General features: G+C 44.0%; 1 protein-coding gene across 4 annotated transcripts; it reads left to right on the top strand.

The window, feature by feature from the left end:
- Nucleotides 1-542: 542 nt before the first annotated feature.
- On the top strand, nt 543-18,364 carry ZCCHC9 (zinc finger CCHC-type containing 9). 4 transcript variants are annotated; one of them, XM_030567140.1, is made up of 7 exons: nt 543-602; nt 1,135-1,339; nt 3,045-3,436; nt 4,295-4,445; nt 4,692-4,784; nt 6,550-6,618; nt 17,005-18,364. In XM_030567140.1, the coding sequence occupies exons 3-7, from the start codon at nt 3,071-3,073 to the stop codon at nt 17,121-17,123; spliced, it is 798 nt and encodes a 265-aa protein (XP_030423000.1). In that variant the 5' UTR covers nt 543-602; nt 1,135-1,339; nt 3,045-3,070; the 3' UTR covers nt 17,124-18,364. The 4 variants fall into 4 exon arrangements, with proteins under 4 accessions (XP_030423000.1, XP_030423001.1, XP_030423002.1 ...); XM_030567142.1 differs by having other exon boundaries at nt 568-602; nt 1,291-1,339; XM_030567141.1 differs by lacking the exon at nt 1,135-1,339 and having other exon boundaries at nt 548-602.
- The last annotated feature ends 1,359 nt before the right edge of the window (nt 18,365-19,723 follow it).

The raw sequence follows: 19,723 nt of genomic DNA, 5'->3' as shown, positions 1-19,723 counted from the left end.
AAAGGAGTGTAGGTAGGAATTTAAAATTTTGATTCATATGATTTATTCATTGCCCTGTGCGGACAGTATATTTCATAGGCTTCCCGGGGTCGCGTATGGTATGAGCACTAACCCAGGCGGCACAGCTGCATGGAGACAGTACAATGTTTATAAAAGGAAGCCAGAAGTCCTGCCAGCCGCCCGCCATGCCGGAGCTGTGTTTGCTAAGGGATAGGTGGCATGTACACAGCGCTGCTCGCGGAGCTTTGCTCTACCAGCAGTCCCCGTTGGGTTACCGAGCAGGGGGAATGAAAACGCGGGGCACCTTTGCACTCCTGCCTGGAGCACTCCAGGGGCTGCGAACGCGCCCGGGTAACTCGCCGGCTCGCTCCGCAGCATGAGGCTGTGCCCGGGCGCTGTCTTGCGCCGCCGGCCAGAGCGCGTTCCGCTGCGGCTGCGACGTAAAGCCGGTCTACAGGGACCAGGGACAACGAGCACCGGAACTTTGGCCCCGCCCCCTGCTCCTCTCCTGTCCCCGCCTCTCGCCCTGTTTTGCCACTTCCCCCTCAGGCCCCGCCCCCGATAGGCAGGCCGGAAGCTGGAGCCCGGCTATAGACTGTGAGGTGAGCGTGGTACGGCCTCCTCGCGCGGAGCTGGGCCGACCCCTCTACGCCTCCACCCCCACCCACGCGCGGAGTTGGGCCGAGCCCCTCTGCGCCTCCACCCCCACCCACGCGCGGAGTTGGGCCGAGCCCCTCTGCGCCTGCCCCGCGCGGAGCTGGGCTCTGCGCCTCCCCCCCAAATCCCCTCCCCGCGCGGAGCTGGGCCGAGCCCCTCTGCGCCTCCCCCCCCAAATCCCCTCCCCGCGCGGAGCTGGGCCGAGCCCCTCTGCGCCTCCCCCGCCAAATCCCCTCCCCGCGCGGAGCTGGGCCGAGCCCCTCTGCCCCTCCACCCCCCCCCCCCACTTCGCACGGAGCTGGGACAAGAATATTCACAGACAGAGCTGAGTCCTAAAGGTAGCCTGAACCAAATGAAGCGAGGGACATGAACAAGAGAGGCCAATGAGGCTGGTGCTTCCCTCACTCCCTATTACAGCTGCCCAAGGTGGCTCACAGCCACGCTAGCCAATATGCCTTATCCCCCTTGTCCAAATAGGCAATGTCAAACCCTCTGACTGTAGGACAAGGGGATCCCACACTGAGGCCCTGCCAGGAGCACCCAGCTTGGGGTGCACTGCCAGGTGCTGATGAGCTTGGCGCCCCTGCAGGGTGGAGACTGGTGACTGCAGACCCCTTGAATTGCTCCATCTAGGTTAAAACAGTCCTCAGCCCCACCCACGACCAGCACAGCTCTGCTTCTGGTGAGTGATGGGAAGTGCAGAGCAGAATATTGGGAAGTCTTTCCAGTATGGTTGGACCCTGTCACTCTCTCTCTCCCTGCCTGTGTGTGTCTACTGCACTGGAGGCCTGGTCCTGACACCCTGTCTAGTATGTGCTTCACTGTTTGCCTGAGCCCTGCCTGCCCACCACACACGGAGGGAAGCTCAGGCCAACAGCAAAGGCCTTGGTGGGGCTTGGGCAAGCCCCACACGGTGTTCCATTTTCCCTTTGGAAAATATGGTCACCTAACCCTGGGGGCTCCATGCTGCACCAGTGGTGAGTGACTCTTGTAGGCTTCGGTTTGCTGGACTCTCCTGTTCTGTGCGGTCAAATCCCTCTGCACAGCTGCGAAGTCACAAGAGACCACTTCATACTGAGGCTGTGTGTTGGTGAGGTGCTGGGCCCGTGGTGGCTGTGGCTTGCCTTGCTCCTTCCACTCTCCCCCAGGGGGATCCAGGGCTGCGCTGAGCTCGGCTGCTGAAACCTGGACTGGGATCAGACCTTAAATGCTGGGCTGCGTGACTACCTCAGGCCTGCTGGGCTCTGAATCCTTGCAGCACGGGTTAGGACTGGCTAATGCCCAAATTGCGGGGTGAAGGCGCTGATAATCTTGCTGCTGAGGTCGCTTCCACATACCCTCGCCCCGACTGTGAGAGGCTCCAGCACCTTATGCTGCCCCCTGGGGGTGTGCAGGACTTGGTGGGCCAGATTAGCAGTGCCACACCCCTGCCCCCTGGTGAGCCGCCCTATGTCTGGAGTTCTGTCCCCGGGCTGGGGAAGGCAGTACAGCTTGGTACCTGGGGAAGGATCTGCTGGGAGCCCTACACTAGTGCCTTAGGTCAGAAGGACCAGATTAATCTTTTAGGGCGCTACCCTGCTTGGTCTTTTCCCACCGCTTGCACTGGGTGGAAGGGGCGGAGAGGAGTGAGCAGCAAGTGGGGCCATGGGGAGGAGAGACTGAGCGGGGCCAGTGCTGTGAAGCGTGGGCGGAGTTGGGAGTGGGACCACGGTCCAGGTGCTGAGGCCCCTTCAGAATGTGGGACCAGCACTCTTGTAAACCTGGTACTGTAGGCCAGGGTTATACTGCAGCGGCACAGCCACAGCCCTGGGGCCATGCCGCAGTAGCTTAGACATCTCCTGTGTTAACAGGAGGGGTTCTCCTGTTGCTGTAGTTAATCCACCTATTCCACGGGTGAGAGCTAGGTGCACAGAAGAACTGTGCTGTTGGCCCAGCAATATTTTCACCAGTGGTTAGGCTGACAATAATTGTGTCACTAAAGGTGCAACATTTATCACAGCCATGAACAACGTAGCTAGGTCCATCCAATTTTTAAGCATGGGATCTGGCCCAGAGTTGGCAGAAACAAAAGTATAGATTATACAAAAATGTGACAGTTTAGCTTCACCCACCCACCAGGGCAGTAACCTGGTGGTCCCCAATGCTTGAGCAAAGAGACTTCTCAAGCTGTGGTACAAATGTAGAGTTTTGTTTTGCTTTGGTTGGTGCCTTATGGGGTGATTTTACATGGTTTTATTTATTAATAATGTTTTGCAAAGTAGTAGGTCTCAGAGTCCTCTATCTTAAATTTAAATTTAGTCCTATCGTGCTAAATTTTGTGCAAACTGATAAAAAGTCATGTAGCCTGCCCAAAAGAACAAGTGTGACCTTCCGTATTTGCTTTAAAGGCTTGTAAAAGCTTCCAGAAGAAATCATGACCAGGTGGGCCCGTACAAGTACCACTCATAGCAAAAAGCCTCTGGACGCTACACCATGGGAAGATATGAAAAATGGATCCACCAGTGGAACAGTGAAGAATAAACAGCAAAATTATTCAAATACGCTTTCTTTAAAGAATGGTCAAGTGAAGAAGAAGAATAAAAAGAAAAAGGACTATTTGAATGAAGACGTTAATGGATTCATGGAATACTTAAAACAGAGCTCACAGATTATACATAATGGAAAGGTGAGAGCAGCAGACAGCCATGAGGTGAGGGAAGAAGTAGCAACAGCCTTGAAGAAAGACAGGCGTCGGGAAGGAAGAAGATTGAAGAGACAAGAGATGAAGAAAAACGCCATGGTAAGATCTCTGTCCTGTTCTGCTCTTTCTCTTCAAGTTTTTGTTCATAAGTGTGTTCTATGATTAAGCTTAAAGTAATATAGGTAAAGAGCACTCTTTTTTTCAACAAATTGCAAACATTTGTAGAAAAGTCTTAAAGCCTGCAGAATGTCAGTGTAACTAATGTTAAGTGGCTCACCTGTTTGGAATCCACAAAATGTACCAAACTTACATTTTGAAGGCGAGTGCACGCCTTCTGTAATGATCAGCTGTTGATCAATGAATGCCCAATATGAAATTCCTACATACACCTTTGTACAATCTTATAGATGGGTGAACAATGCCTATAATATTGGAGCTTGATCATCTCATCGGTTGTGGGTGCGGGTCTGACACAACTATTTTGTGGTTTGCTAGGCAAATTGGATTTATCCCCAGTATATTTTAGGAATTTTCCCCTTTAGGCTGACTGTCTAAGATTCATAAAGTGCTCATTAAACTGGAATTTTGTGGTCTTGCTTTCAGTGCCAGTTATTGAATCTTAGACCTTGAGATCATTATATGTTTTATTGGGCATTGATGTGACCTTATTTTAAAGATGTAAGGACCAAAACGTATCTTAATTCCGAAGTCTAAAACTAAACCTTGCAGGTGTTCTCTTACCCTAAATATGTGTCTATGACACCGAGATTTCAGGTAACTTTAATTTTAATATGAAAAGTAGTTTAAAGAAAATAAAATTCTGTTGGGGGTAAATGCTGATTGTGTGTATTAGCAGTAAGTGTATCCTTTTAAAGTATTCCTGGCTGTAAAAATACACAGCAAAACATGTAATGAGTTTCCATAGTCAGTTTAGTAATCCACATTTTATTTTTGAAGGTATGTTTCCACTGTAAGAAGCCTGGCCATGGAATTGCTGACTGCCCAGCTGCCCTTGAAAGTCAAGATATGGGTACAGGAATCTGTTATCGATGTGGATCTACAGAACATGAAATCACCAAGTGTAGAGCAAAAGTAGATCCAGCTCTTGGTATGTTTTTTAATATTTACATTTCTCTCCTAAAGGAAGAGCTTTGTAAGGGTTTTCTGATCACTGAGAGAGTTTCATTTTTAGTCAGAAAGTTTAACAGTTTTGAGGACATACATTACCTGTTAAAGTGGTTCCACATTACTGGAATATTGATTTATTTTCTGTAAAAATACTATGATATTATCTGTAACTTTGGTGTGAAGGTTTAACATGCATCTTAATAGAAGAACAATTGGAATCTTACAGGGGAATTTCCATATGCAAAATGTTTTATTTGTGGCGAGATGGGGCATCTGTCAAGGTCATGTCCAGATAATCCTAAAGGACTGTATGCTGAAGGTGAGTATAATTATTGCTGTAAACCAAACATTTTCCCTCTTATAATGGTGATTAAATGTAGCACAGAACAAGGTGGCAGCTGCCAGGTACGAGAGAGCGTAGTGAACAGAGCTCCTTGTAAAAGGTGGACTATGTACTTTGTGTAGAAAAAGTATATGGCAACTGTAGAGTGTCTAGTGTGTATCTTCATTAATTAGTGATTGTCTCAAGTAACAGCGCCAGCAGGATGAGTAGAAGAGCATGGGAGCTAAATTTAATTTGAAATTCAAAAAGGGGGTGTTCTCAATGATTCTACAAGGGAAAAGACCCTTTGTATTTATGCACACAATGCATTGAAATGTATACCTGGAGAAAGGGGGACACTCTAAACCTGTGGGGAGGAAGTGTATAGGCTCTTTTGACTAGAGAGACATTTTAAAAGCTAAATGAGTTGTTCTGTCCTCCCATTATATGTTGGATACATGGGTCTCTTCAGGTATTCCATGGCTGTTAGCCACGCAAAAGTTATTACTGCACTAAAATTCTATGTTTAAATACACCTTTGCCCCGATATAATGCCACCCGATATAACATGAATTTGAATATAACGTGGTGAAGCAGCACTCCGGGAAGGGGGCAGAGCTGTGCGCTCCAGGGGATCAAATCAAGTTTGATATAAAGTGGTTTCACTTATAATGTGGTAAGATTTTTTGGCTCCCGAGGACAGCCTTATATTGAGGCAGAGGTGTATGTGATGATGCTGCAAAAGAATAAGGAAATCAAAATAAATGCAGACACTACCTTTAACTTGTGCTTTTGGATTGTAATTAATTTGGCCTGTGACATCACATGTAGATCTGAAACATGCAGTGCCTCGGCATCCTGTTTATGCAGCATGCTCTTAGTGAAGCTTTTATTCTAGATAAGGGACAACCTCAACTTAAATCACACTCCTGTCTGAAGTTGTTTAATGTAAGAAAGAGATGAAAATAGTCTTTTTTAAAATTTGATAATCCCTTTTTGTATTTTTAACTTTCATTTCGCAGTATAATCAGTTTGTGGATCTTTCACACAGTAACTTAGCAAACATATAAAAGTGACTGTAAAATCTCAGGTTAGTAAGAGGACTCAGTCAGATGTATTTAAAATTGCTTTTAACCTTTTTTGAATTGACTAGATCGCAAGTATATGTTTCCCCTTTAAAGGCCGGATTTTGTCCTCAGACATCCACATGCAACTTCAGAAGTAGTTGATGCATGCTGGAATATTGGAACAGAATTTGTTCCTGAGAAAACAATGTGAGAATTTCAAATAGCTACCCCTCAATATTTCTAGGAGAATATAATTCAAATGACTCTTTGCAGTAACATTAATACTGGATTTGTATGTATCATTCGGCATCTATAGATATGAGTGCTTTACAAAGGAGAGTAAGTATAATTATTTTATAAAGGGGAAACTGAGGCCCACAGGTCAAATTACTAGTCCATGCTCACAAAGCAGGTCTCCTATACACTGGACCACGTGCTCTCAAGTTAACTTGAATTTTAGTCAATGAAAGGCCTCTGAGTTAGTCTCTAGAGGGAATTTTTATCTTTATTTATGCTATACCTTTGGAAAGATATTTTATTTATAAATATAGATCTATAATTTAACTTCTAAATTTTCTTCTTTCAGGTGAAGATCAGTTTTTATAACACGTTGACAAGTGATTAAAATATGCATAATGCTAAAGCAAATATTTCCAGTTGTTAAGAAATAGCTTTGGATGTTGCTTTTTTAATAGGAGGCTGCTGCAGGCTTTGTGGATCTGTGGAACACTTTAAAAGAGATTGTCCAGAAAACCAGAACTCAGGTGAGATCCAAAGGAATATAGCTTGCATGTCAAAGTTTTAAAATATAACAACAAATTATTCTGTTGTAATGATGAGACCTTTAAAGAGGGCTTGAAAAATACACTCACCTATTTCATAGCAAATATTAAACTGTTTGGGAGGAATGGGGAGTGTAGGTGGTTAAAGTAAACTGCAGAAATTGACAGCTTTTATTACAAATGGTTCTAGCCCTTAACACACATGAAAATAGTGTTCCAAATATAAAATGAATGTGAACCAATATAATGCTGTCTTCGTGAGACAAAGTGCACCAATGCCTCTACTTTCTCCAGGGGCTGCTGGGTGAAACTGACAAAATAATCATTTTCCCGTGGGTAGCAGTGAAACTGAAAAAGTCAGTTTCAGAGTGGGAAAGCTTTGAGTGGCAGTTGGGTACTGGAGCTATTTTGAGGAAGAGGATAAACCCAAAAATAGAGACTAGGGATCCTACCTGCCCTACAGCAGGCAGGAAAGAGAGGGTCTGATGAAGGGAGAATAGTGAGTCCTATAGACTTCTCAGTAGGAAGAAAAGAGAAGATTTCTCTGGCTCCTCTAAGGGAGAGGTTTGTAGTTCAGGCTGATATGAAAGATGGGGCCCCTGAGCAGGATCTAGGGGCTACAGTCTGGTATAAATCCAATAGCTGAGGTTGGAGGAATGGACAGCTTGCTGTGGTGTTGCTCCTCAGTTGCTGCTGGTAGTGGTCGGGGGAAGACACTTTACCAGTCTCTGGCTAACTGTTTTAGTTCTGTGTGAAAGGTTGTTGGTTGGCCCTTCTAAGCCCTCCAAATTCTGCCAAAGTTAGTGTTTGTTCAAATATCTGGAAAAAATTAGTTGAAAAATATCCTTACATTGTCTACCGATAACTCTGAAAATTCATCATTAGGTTTTATTTTCATTTACTTTTCTTTCTCCCCTTACCGACCAGTGTTTTGTTATAAAATTGTCTGCATCTGGGAGATATGGTTTAATGATCATGCAGAGAATGGAGTCCAGGTATTCCCAATTTCTAATGGCTGTTATGCTACTGCTTTGTTTTCTCAATATCTGTAACAGAGACTACAGGAAGGTGAAATCACAGGAAAGGGATTGTATGTTGTTATAGTGACTCAGTAATTTTGAGTTGCACACATCCATTATTTCCACTTCCCCCTCCAAAAGCCTCTAGTGCCATTGGCTCTAAGATGCTGTCAGATTTCAATCATCAGATCCAGTTTCCTTCACCAGAGTCTCACACATTCTTCATCCATCACTACTAAATATATATCTCTTGATCATATAAATGTTATGTCAGTTATTCTCAGTGTGCAGGGAGTACCTCTGCTGGCATCAGGTGTACATGAATGGCTGTAATGTTCTAGTTCTTGAAGCATATTTTTGCCAAATAGGATTTGTTGGGGTTTTTTAACTGGTGTATGACTGTCAAAGATTTGTAGTGTAGAAGGGGCACTAGTGGTACTTGTGATAATTTGTTTTTTAAATTTTTCCAAAGGTTAGCAGACAGTACAGATTTTTGTTAGATGTAGTTTAAACAAAAGCCACTTCTGGTAATGTAGAACAAAAGAGATGTTTCTTTAATGTTGGGGAGGTCTGAAATGTTTGATTCCAGGGCTCAAACCAAATCCATGTCACATAGCAGACCTCCGTGGAGTAGAGTTAATTTTTCAAGAATCTGATTCCAACCCACTGAAAACTAAAACATTGAAACTGCCCAGTTCTCAATTAAAGAATGGCCCAACCTGGAATGGGTTGAGGCAGTCCTAGCTTTCACAAGAAATAATTACACAGAAGTAAACAGGATATGGAGGCACAGGTAAGGCCTTGTCTAGGCTATAAAGTTTTGTCGGCAAAAGCTGCCTTTTGCCAACCAAATAGGGGAGGTGTACCCAGTACAAAGCTACTTTTGGTGGCAAAACAAAACCACCTCAATGAGAGGCATAAAGCCTTTTGTGGCAAAGTTAAAGCAACAAAGCATCAGTGTAGACACTGCCATTTGTTTTGACTACAGAACTGGCTTCCACCAGTATCCCACAATGCCTGCTATGACCGTTTTGCTCACTGTTTTGATCTCTGCTGCCCTGCAGGCATGCATCCTCCCCTTTCAAAGCTCCTGGGAAGTATTGGACAGCTGAGCCTGCTGCTCCCTTTGGGGAACAAAGAGCAAATCATTAACGTGGAATGCTCCTGTTCTGCCCTGCTCTAGCAGACTGCTGCTGCAGAGAGGGGTGTGTGTTCAGGGCGGGACTGCTGTGCTGCTTTGACATTCTTCTGCAGGCTCAGGATGCTGCTCCCAGCAGCTGAGGAGGCTGTGGGAAAACTCGGAGGGAATCACAGAACCATGGGCAGGCAGGCAAGCAGAGCAGACTGCTTCAGGAGAGACTGCTGTGCTAAGCAGAGCTGAGGGCTGATGTGGGGAGGGTGTCTCCCCCCCCCCCCCACCGCCTCAGATAGGTCAGTAGCCTGCTTTCTGCCGTGCCCCAGACACACCACTCTCCTCTCCTTCCCCCTACACCCTTCAGTTGAAAAAGCAGCTAACAATCTACTAGGATGCTCCTGGAATGGTGGGATTAAGAAATCTGCAGCATGTGATGCTATACCTGCCCCATGAGGCATTGTAAACCCTTCCCAAAGCACCCTGCTGCCAGTTGCACAGTGGGATACTACCACAGTGCACTGCTGTCTGTGTCGATGCAAGAACTGCTAGTGTGGATGCGCTCTGCCGACACAAGGAGCTAGTATAGACATGCAACAGTGGTTTTAAGTAGAGCACTTCAATTAAAGCAGCATAACTTTTACCGAGAAAACTGTGTAGTGTAAACAAGGCCTAAGTGTGAGATCTTCTAGGGCAAACAGAATCTAATGAGTGCAGCTGAAAGCTTACCTGCCTGGAACCCCATTGTGAGAGATGCACATGACTTGGGAGTGCAGCTCGAAACTTCTGAATAGCTGTGTATATTGGGACTGTCTGTACCCCATATCCATGCCCTTGTGTGCTTCTCTGCCCCACGTCAGCGTCTATTAGGTGGCAGTTGTGATTGCTATGCTGTTCCTTTTGATCACCATAAGTAGTGAATAGACAGCTGCAGCGGCACAGCAGCCAGCAAACAGAGCTGTAAACGGGGGAGTTTCAGTGAGACTTCTGTTGGAGGAGCAGGTTTTTGTATTTTGTGTGTTGTATTTTGCAGTTTGTATGTGTGGAAGCTGGAGGCAGTGTGCTGAGAGAGAAGCTGAGCCCTGTTTAGGAGGTGGGGCTTCCCTGCTTAGGGGTCCTATAAAGGCGGCCAGCCAGTCAGGCAGCAGCATAGATAGCTGCAGCGGCACAGCAGCCAGCAAACAGCTGTAAACAGGGGAATTTCAGTGGGAGTTTATGGGGGGAGTTTGTGGGGGAGACGTAGAGACCTAGGCAGAGGAACTGACAGGTCAGTGAAGGGAGTGAGTGGTGGTCTGCCAGTGTTCTGGTGCCTGTTGGGGGGGGTTTGTTTTGGTTTGTGTTTCTTGGACTAACAGGTTTTAGGTGGGAAGTCTATGACTGATAGAGAGGTAGCAGTGAAAGACAAAATGAGGATGACTGGATGTGGAAGCTGCGGCATGTACATGATCCTAGAGGGGGTACCTGAAAAAAATTTTGTCTGCATGAAGTGCCGCCTGACAGAGCTGATGGAAGAAAAGATCTGAGGACTGGAGATGCAGGTGGAAACTCTGGTTGAGTTTAGAAGGGGTTCGAGCAGATGATGGAGCAAAGACATGAGGAGGCTGAAGGGACAGGCTCAGACTTGCAGATGGAAGCAGGACCAAAGAATTCTGAGGGGAGACTGCTGGGTGAGGAAAGTGGACAATGGAAGCATGTAACTAAGAGAAACAGGCAGAGGAAAAGACAGGCCAGTGAAGGAGAAATAGAGCTCAGGAACAGGTTTGCGGAGTTGGAAAATGAAGAAGGGGCACAGCAGGTGGTCGCTGAAGGTGAGAGGGCAAGGAAAAAGAGAAGAGCAGCTAGTCCTACAGGACGAGGGGAAGAGTTAACGGCGACAACACCAAATATGAGCCCCAGGAGGATACGAGATGGGTTGCGGAGGATTGCAAGGGCGTATAGGAATCGAGAGGACTTGCAGCCAGTGGGAGCAGGGGATAGACCGGAGAATCACACTGTCACAAAGAAAAGACAGGTCTACGCGATCGGGGACTCCTTACTGAGAAGAATAGATAGGTCTGTAACTAGAGCTGATCCGGAGAACAGAAGGATGTGCTGTCTGCCGGGTGCTAAGATACGGGCTGTGGACCTGAGGCTGAAAAGGATCCTAATGGGAGCGGGAAATAATCCGTTGATTGTCCTTCATGTGGGAATGAAGGATACGGCTAGATTCTCGCTGGAATGTATCACGGGAGGCTATGCCAGACTGAGGAAGATGCTTAAGGAAGTCGAGGCTCAGGTGATCTTCAGTGGGATTTTGCTGTTCCTAGAGAAGGGCAGCAAAGGTGTGACAAGATTATGGCGATCAACAGATGGCTCAGGCAGTGGTGCTATAAGGAGGGCTTTGGTATGTATGGCCACTGGGAACCATTCATGGACAGAAGACTGTTCTCTCGAGATGGACTTCACCTGAGTAAGGAGGGAAATAGGCTTTTAGGATGGAGGCTGGCACAACTGTTTAAGAGAGCTTTAAACTAGGAATTTGGGGGAGATGGTTGGGAGATGTCTTGGTAATCTCAACGCCAGAATTCAACATTGAGAGGAAAGAAAACAAAGTAAGAGAGGATACAGCCGTGGGCAGAAGAATGGACATAAGGAGGAAGGGTAGTGTAGATACCAGTCTAATGGGTGATTCTGGTGGTAGAATGTCTGTGCCTAATCAGGTAAAGAATGTCAGTGAAGCCAAACGGCAAAAATTAAGATGTCTGTACACTAATGCGAGGAGCCTAGGGAACAAAATGGAGGAACTAGAGCTACTGGTGCAGGAAGTGAAACCGGGTATTATAAGGATAACAGAAACGTGGAATAGTAGTCATGACTGGAGTACAGGTATTGAAGGCTATGTGCTGTTTAGGAAAGGCGGAAATAAAGGCAAAGGTGGTGGAGTAGCATTGTATGTCAATGATGAGGTTAACTGTAAAGAAATAAAAAGTGATGGAATGGATAACACAGAGTCTGTCTGGGCAAAAATCACATTGGGGAAGAAAGCTACTAGAGCCTCCCCTGAGAGAGTGCTTGGGGTGTGCTGCAGACCGCCGGGCTCTGATTTGGATATGGATAGAGACCTCTTTAATGTTTTTAATGAAGTAAACACTAATGGGAATTGTGTGATCATGGGAGACTTTAACTTCCCAGATATAGACTGGAGGACAAGTGCTAGTAACAATAATAGGGCTCAGATTTTTCTGGATGCGATAGCTGATGGATTTCTTCACCAAGTAGTTGAAGAACCACAAGAGGGGATGCCATTTTAGATTTGGTTTTGGTGAGTAATGAGGACCTCATAGAAGAAATGGTTGTAGGGGACAACCTTGGTTCGAGTGATCATGAGCTACTTCAGTTCAAACTAGATGGAAGAATAAACAAAAATAGATCTGGGACTAGGGTTTTTGATTTCAAAAGGGCTAACTTTAAAGAATTAAGGAAATTAGGGAAGTGGATTGGATTGAAGAATTTGGGGATCTAAAGGTGGAGGAGGCCTGGAATTACTTCAAGTCAAAGCTGCAGAAACTTTCAGAAGCCTGCATCCCAAGAAAGGGGAAAAAACTCATAGGCACGAGTTGTAGACCAAGCTGGATGAATAAGCATCTCAGAGAAGTGATTAAGAAAAAGCAGAAAGCCTACAAGGAGTGGAAGATGGGCAGGATTAGCAAGGAAAGCTACCTTATTGAGGTCAGAACATGTAGGGATGAAGTGAGAAAGGCAAAAAGTCATGTAGAGTTGGATCTTGTAAAGGGAATTAAAACCAGTAGTAAAAGGTTCTATAGCCATATAAATAAGAAGAAAACAAAGAAAGAAGAAGTGGGACCGCTAAACACTGAGGATGGAATGGAGGTTAAGGATTATCTGGGCATGGCCCAATATCTAAATAAATACTTTGCCTCGGTCTTTAATAAGGCTCATGAGGAGCTTAGGGATAATGGTAGGATGACAAATGGGAATGAGGATATGGAGATAGATATTACCACATCCGAGGTAGAAGCCAAACTTGAACAGCTTAATGGGACAAAATCGGAGGGCCCAGATAATCTTCATCCAAGAATATTAAAGGAACTGGCACATGAAATTGCAAGTCCATTAGCAAGAATTTTTAATGAATCAGTAAACTCAAGGGTTGTACTGTACAATTGGAAAATTGCTAACATAGTTCCTATTTTTAAGAAAGGGAAAAAAAGTAATCTGAGTAACTATAGGCCTGTTAGTTTGACATCTGTAGTACGTAAGGTCTTGGAAAAAAATTTGAAGGAGAAAGTAGTTAATGACATTGAGGTCAATGGTAATTGGGACAAAATACAACATGGTTTTACAAAAGGTAGATCGTGCCAAACCAACCTGATCTCCTTCTTTGAGAAGGTGACAGATTATTTAGACAAAGGAAACGCAGTGGATCTAATTTACCTCGATTTCAGTAAGGCATTTGACACAGTTTCACATGGGGAATTATTAGTTAAATTGGAAAAGATGGGGATGAATATGAAAATTGAAAGGAGGATAAGGAACTGGTTAAAGGGGAGACTACAACGGGTCATACTGAAAGGTAAACTGTCAGGCTGGAAGGAGGTTACTAGTGGAGTTCCTCAGGGATCAGTTTTGGGGCCAGTCTTATTTAACCTTTTTATTACTGACCTTGGCACAAAAAGCGGGAATGTGCTAATAAAGTTTGCGGATGACACAAAGCTGGGAGGTATTGCTAACACAGAGAAGGATCGGGATATACAGGAAGATCTGGATGACCTTGTAAACTGGAGTGATAGTAATAGGATGAAATTTAATAGTGAAAAGTGCAAGGTCATGCATTTAGGGATTAATAACAAGAATTTTAATTATAAATTGGGGACACATCAGTTGGAAGTAACAGAGGAGGAGAAGGACCTCGGAGTATTGGTTGATCACAGGATGACTGTGAGCTGCCAATGTGATATGGCCGTTAAAAAAGCTAATGCGGTTTTAGGATGCATCAGGCGAGGTATTTCCAGCAAAGATAAGGAGGTGATAGTACCGTTATATAAGGCACTGGTGAGACCTCATCTGGAATACTGTGTGCAGTTCTGGTCTCCCATGTTTAAGAAGGATGAATTCAAACTGGAACAAGTTCAGAGACGGGCTACTAGGATGATCCGAGAAATGGAAAACCTGGCTTATGAAAGGAGACTCAAAGAGCTTGGCTTGTTTAGCCTAACCAAAAGAAGGTTGAGGGGGGATATGATGGCTCTTTATAAATATATCAGAGGGATTAATATTAGGGAGGGAGAGGAATTCTTTAAGCTTAGTACCAATGTGGACAAAAGAACAAATGGATATAAACTGGACATTAGGAAGTTTAGACTTGAAATTAGACGAAGGTTTCTAACCATTAGAAGTGTGAAGTTCTGGAACAGCCTTCCAAGGGGAGTAGTGGGGGCAAAAGACATATTTGGCTTCAAGACTAAGCTTGATAGGTTTATGGAGGGGATGGTATGATGGGATAGCCTAATTTTGGCAATTAATCAAAGATCAGTTGCCAAATTATCAGCAGGTAATTATGCCCAGTGGTCTGGGATGGGATGTTAGATGGGATGGGATCTGAGTTACTACAGAGAATTCTTTCCTGGGTGCTGGCTGGTGAGTCTTTCCCACATGCTCAGGGTTTAACTGATCGCCGTATTTGGGGTCGGGAAGGAATTTTCCTCCAGGGCAGATTGGCAGAGGCCCTGGAGGTTTTTCGACTTCCTCTGCAGCATGGAGCACGGGTCACTTACTGGAAGAATCTCTGCAGCTTGAGGTCTTCAAATCACAATTTGAGCACTTCAGTAACTCAGACATAGGTTAGGGGTTTGTTATAGAAATGGATGGGTGAGATTGTATGGCCTGTGTTGTGCAGGAGGTCAGACTAGATGATCATAATGGTCCCTTCTGACCTTAAAGTCTATGAGAACTCCTTGATATATTTCAGGTCATTGTTTTTTCTTTGATTTGTTTGTGGGATGGTCAGATAGTGTTAGGATTTATAGTCCCATTGGATATTTAATTTCAAGGCTGAGCAGTTCCCACACTCTTGTGGACCTTATTTAGGGTGGCCAAAGCCAAGTCTACCCACTTCAAGTAGTGCTCCTCTTGTAGTGGCATTGGGTCAGTCATCAACAAGCCTACTCAGTGATGACACAGGAGGATTAGATTCCTTATTACTGTTCTAGCCCAGACCATTTTAGAGGAGGCTGTGAGTGTGTCCTATGGCCCAATGGACCACAGGACTCTCCTAGATACCATGCCTATCAGAGGGTCATGGTATTGGTGTCTGGACACTCTTTGACATTGCTGGTGTTGATGCCTTGACAGTGAGTGCCACTACATTGCCCATACTGATATCAGATGCTTGTGGGTTGATGGGCTCTGGCTCTGGAGCCCTGATGTCAGACTCCTGCTGTCCAGTGCCTCAGTGGTAAGGTCTTCTTTTATGTAGTTGTTGTGCACTATGACTCTTCAGGAGGCAGTCCTGAGGACATAGGCAGGGTACATGTGTGGCCCTAATGGCTGGGTACTGTTCAGATATTCTGACCAAAGTGGTCGTATCCCCTACAGCATGTACTCATACAGGCAATAGTCTTGGGTTACTTCATTTAAGTAACCATTTTTTATATACCATGAAAGAACACACATTTTCTGTCAGGCTGGCACACAAGTGGAAATTGGAGCAGTTTCAGTAGGAGAGAAGGAATTTTGTAGTGAATAAACAGTGGTGCTCTGTGAACCCTTGTGAATGACAGACTGCATCACTGTATCAGTGGCGACCTTTAGTTGAATTTGGTTTTCATTTAGCAGTACTGGTATTCATGTATGTCAGAAGGCAGGAGAGCAACACTAAATAGAGTGCTTACTCCATTCAATTCCTATACTGCAGGAGATATGACAAATATGAGAGTCAAAGATATAGTGATCAAATGCCTACTCTTTGAAATATATAGCTTCCGTGAGATACGTAATGGCAACTGACAAATGCCATTTTGAATGCAGAAGTACACTGCATATCCCAATCTAGAAAAATATGTCTGTCTCTCAGGAGACTAAATTTTATATATATGAAGCTGAACTGGAATTCTCCATGGTTGGAAAACACATGCATAATGAAGACTGACAGTTAGATGCTGCGTAATTTCACAGGAGACCTGTTAGAACTAACACTGATATTTAAAAACAAGCACTGCTGCTTACAAAGCTGTTAGAATTCACTGAATCTATAATGATATGCTGTGGATAAGAATGAAAAGAGAAAATTTTGTAATCAGTTTGCATCATGCCAAGTACTCTTTGTGAGTGGGATAAATTAAGATAACGTACTCCCAAGACTCAGGGTTACAGTCAGTTACTAAAACACACACCATTCCCCCTGGTGACTCTTATTCAGATGCAGTTAGGGTATGCCAACCTGTTTGTTACTTGTTTTAGACTGTGGAACTGTCACATATGCACTGAAATTAGTATAGGGTACTGATAACTAACTGGTCCATGTAATATTTTCAGTATATTCTGACTAGCTGGCCTCCAAAAATTGAACTGCTGTACAGAAGAGAAATATGGCATGCCAGTGTGCTAAGTTTTTAGGAGGGGTATGTTAACTGGTATTGAATAGAGTAAAGTGTGGAAAGATGTTCTCATGATTAAAGAGAGTCAAGAGATCAGCTGTGCCACAAATTTCTTGCATGACTATGGGCAGATCAGTTCTGCCTTAATATCCCAATCTATACAATGGGGATGATATTTACTTACCCTCTAGGAATGCCAATACTTAATTAATGTTGGTTAATTACAATGAGTCCTTTGTGGAAGGTGTTGGAGGGGAAACAAAGTATTACAGTTAACCCACTCCGGTGGTGATAGGAGGGCCTAATTTGAAAATCTTGGTGATTCCCCTGCTGAGAAAATATACCTTTATATAGTGTGTTCCATGTTTCGGTTTTTTTTTTTTAAAGTTACAGTATTTACTGAACTCTAATAATGCTTTGAGAGAGAGCTGAGTTTGCAGAATAGAGGTTAAACAACTTGCCTAAGGTCATGGAGAGAGTTTGTCAAACCTAGAATTAAAATGCAAGACATCCTGATTGAGACAATGTGGCCCAGTGGTTTAGCCACAAGACCAGTCAAAGTGAAAATCTTGGCTATAACAAATAGAGTTTTACATAATCTTTTTTGTCTCTTGCTCCACAGATCAAGCAGTAACAGTTGGTCGATGGTCCTTTGGAATGAGTGCAGATTACGAAGAAATTCTAGAGAGCCCTAAACTACAAAAACCAAAAGTAAAAGTACCAAAAGTTGTTAATTTTTGATAACTGCTCTCAGACTACATTAAACATCATTTGTCTTCTGAGTGATCATTGACTTATACAACTGCAAGGTAAAGCTGGGTTCCTTAGGCCAAATTCAGCCCTAGCATAGTGGACATAACTCCACTGATACCTACTTGCATTGATTCTGGCTTTAGTAAACTAGCTGGATTGCAGTTGCCACATGACTTCTTGTGTCTACAAACCCCCTCCCCTGCCAACCTTAAGTGGTGATCACTTAAAATCCTAAACAATGCTTAAATGAAGGTGTGCTGAGGAGAGAAGTAATACAGCAAACAAATGTTTTTTTTAGAATGCTAGTACATACCTGTCATAGTTCAGGGCTAACTGCACCACTGGCCCCTCTCCAGTCTCTCTAAATGTGCTCATTAAATCTCAAGACTTCATGCTTTCAGCTCTCTCAGGGTGGAATCACACGATTCTCCCACTCTTAGATTGGGGATCTGGGCTGCAGTACTCAATGCAGCAGCCGTTCTCACCCCTACAGGTATAGATGTGTTCAACACTGGCTCCTTAAAAGGAAGTATTGTTTATGAACAAATTCCTTCAGCGAAAAAAAATTAAAACAAAAAAGGACAAACACATACGAAACCTCAATTATGCGGCTTCACTTACTGTCCCCAATAACACCTGGAGAGTCAGTTATACTCTACTGCAAAACTTCTAGAAGACACTCCAGATTTATTAATGCTTTACACAATGGTGGGTCCAGAGCCACAAAATGTATCTGAATGGGAAATTTGGCTCTCCAAGATCAATTTGATGCATTCAGTGTTAAGTCTGAATTGCTAAAGCATTTACAGACAAAGTACTTCTATGCACCTTAAGAAGGTGTTTAGGTGCTCAAGGATCCCTGTCTCATCACAATCTTAAAGTTTGATTCAGAACTCTAATTATGAGACACTGTACTAAACTTTTAAAGTAGCTTTGTCATAGTTAATCTTTAAAGGATAATTATATAGTGATCAAGATATTCACTTAACTTCCTATTTTAACTTGTCCTTTTATGAAAGTGTTATGACCCTTCTTAAGGTGATCTTCATGCGCTTTGAAAGTGGCATGGCTTAGCAAACTCTTTTGGGCCAAGTCATGGCTTGTTGCTGCCTTGGAATGTATGGTTTCTTGTGGTAAATCAGAATACACGAACTTATTGTTTAAATGCTTCCTTATTTATACATTTTCTTAAAATTGACTTATTTTTATAAAAAAATATTAAGTTTGAATTTTCTATCACAGTAGTTGCATTTTTCCTAATGATTTCCCTGGTTCTTGTCTTATTCTTCCACAGAATAGCTTTCCTTTTAATGCATCTTTGGACTATGCCTATCTGGACTTTAGGAAATAAATGCTTATACATCTGGCTCATCAGCCTCCATAAAGTACCTAAATATGGTTTACAAAAGCCAAAGAAAACCAAACAAACCCAAAATGGAAGTAAATACCAGTAACCACCTGACGTCTGATACTTCATAGCAGTTAACTATAGAAACAGCAGGGAGGGAAAGCACAGAATAAATACTAGGTTGAATCTTTTAAAGGTAAAAACAGCTTTGACCGAGATTTCAGCAGGTATATTGGTATTTGGTTTACAGTACTGATGCTGAAGTGGCAACTGTGAGAGAGCATTACAAATGTACTGGAAGTAGGTGTATATAGCAGACCTCTATGCATCCCCTATGCAAGGAGCAGCTGAAACAGCCTCAGGATTGCCCAGATTTGTGCCCCCTGTTGCCATAGTCCCCAGGAGTGTTTCAGTAGTGGGGAAGGGACCGGGCACAGCACTGCTCTGGCTATATCTACTCACATTCCCAACATGTCCCTCCAGGCCCATTCCTTCTCCAGTGATATCTAGTGATGGGCATCATAGAGCTGAGTTGGCACCTTATAGGGAGCTGTGCTGGGAGAATTCACCAGAGTGGGGCCATGCAAACATTTTGTAGAAGCACCTCTGGTGTAAATGTGTCTGTAGCACAAAACTGCATTCTCTCTCCCTTCCCCTCCTCACTAGTAATTGAGCAATCTCACTATATTATACACTAGGCAAATGCAAAATTAGAAGAAGTAACCAGTGTTAGTTTTCAATCAGTGCTTCAGTGTGCCAGGAGCACTCCGGTGTGGCTGTTTAAAGTAAGAAAGTGGATAGTGTAACCCTAACCTACAGGAAATACTACTGGATGTTTATGGATCTATTTCACTTCTGGTGCAAGTTGGAACAATTCCTCATGGTCATGCTTACGGCAGTAGTGACTGGTGTGTGAAGTCACTAAATGCTCAGGCAGTTGTGGAGCAATCTGGCAGTATCAATGGGAAACATCTATGCAAGAACTAAAGAACCCCTAGAAACACTAGATTTTGCAGATTCTCTGCCTGAGAGTTAGCGTACCTGTACTGGATTGGGAGCTGTAAGTTGCTGTGCCTTTTTGACTTTTATATAGTCAGCGCAAAGGGTCCCTGGGGCACTGCTTTGACTCAATGCTTAGAACCAAATTTTGGTATTAAAGAAGCCCCTTGCTGTGGTTCACCTGGGATTTCTTTGGGGAGGCAGAAGGTTGGTCCCTTCCTTTTCCCTGCAAGTTTTCTCC

The sequence above is a fragment of the Gopherus evgoodei genome, chromosome 6 (genome assembly GCF_007399415.2).
Source record: "Gopherus evgoodei ecotype Sinaloan lineage chromosome 6, rGopEvg1_v1.p, whole genome shotgun sequence".
In the NCBI taxonomy this organism is placed as follows: domain Eukaryota; kingdom Metazoa; phylum Chordata; order Testudines; family Testudinidae; genus Gopherus; species Gopherus evgoodei.
Note: the sequence above shows the minus strand (reverse complement) of the source record. Positions and strands in the feature narration are given on the sequence as shown.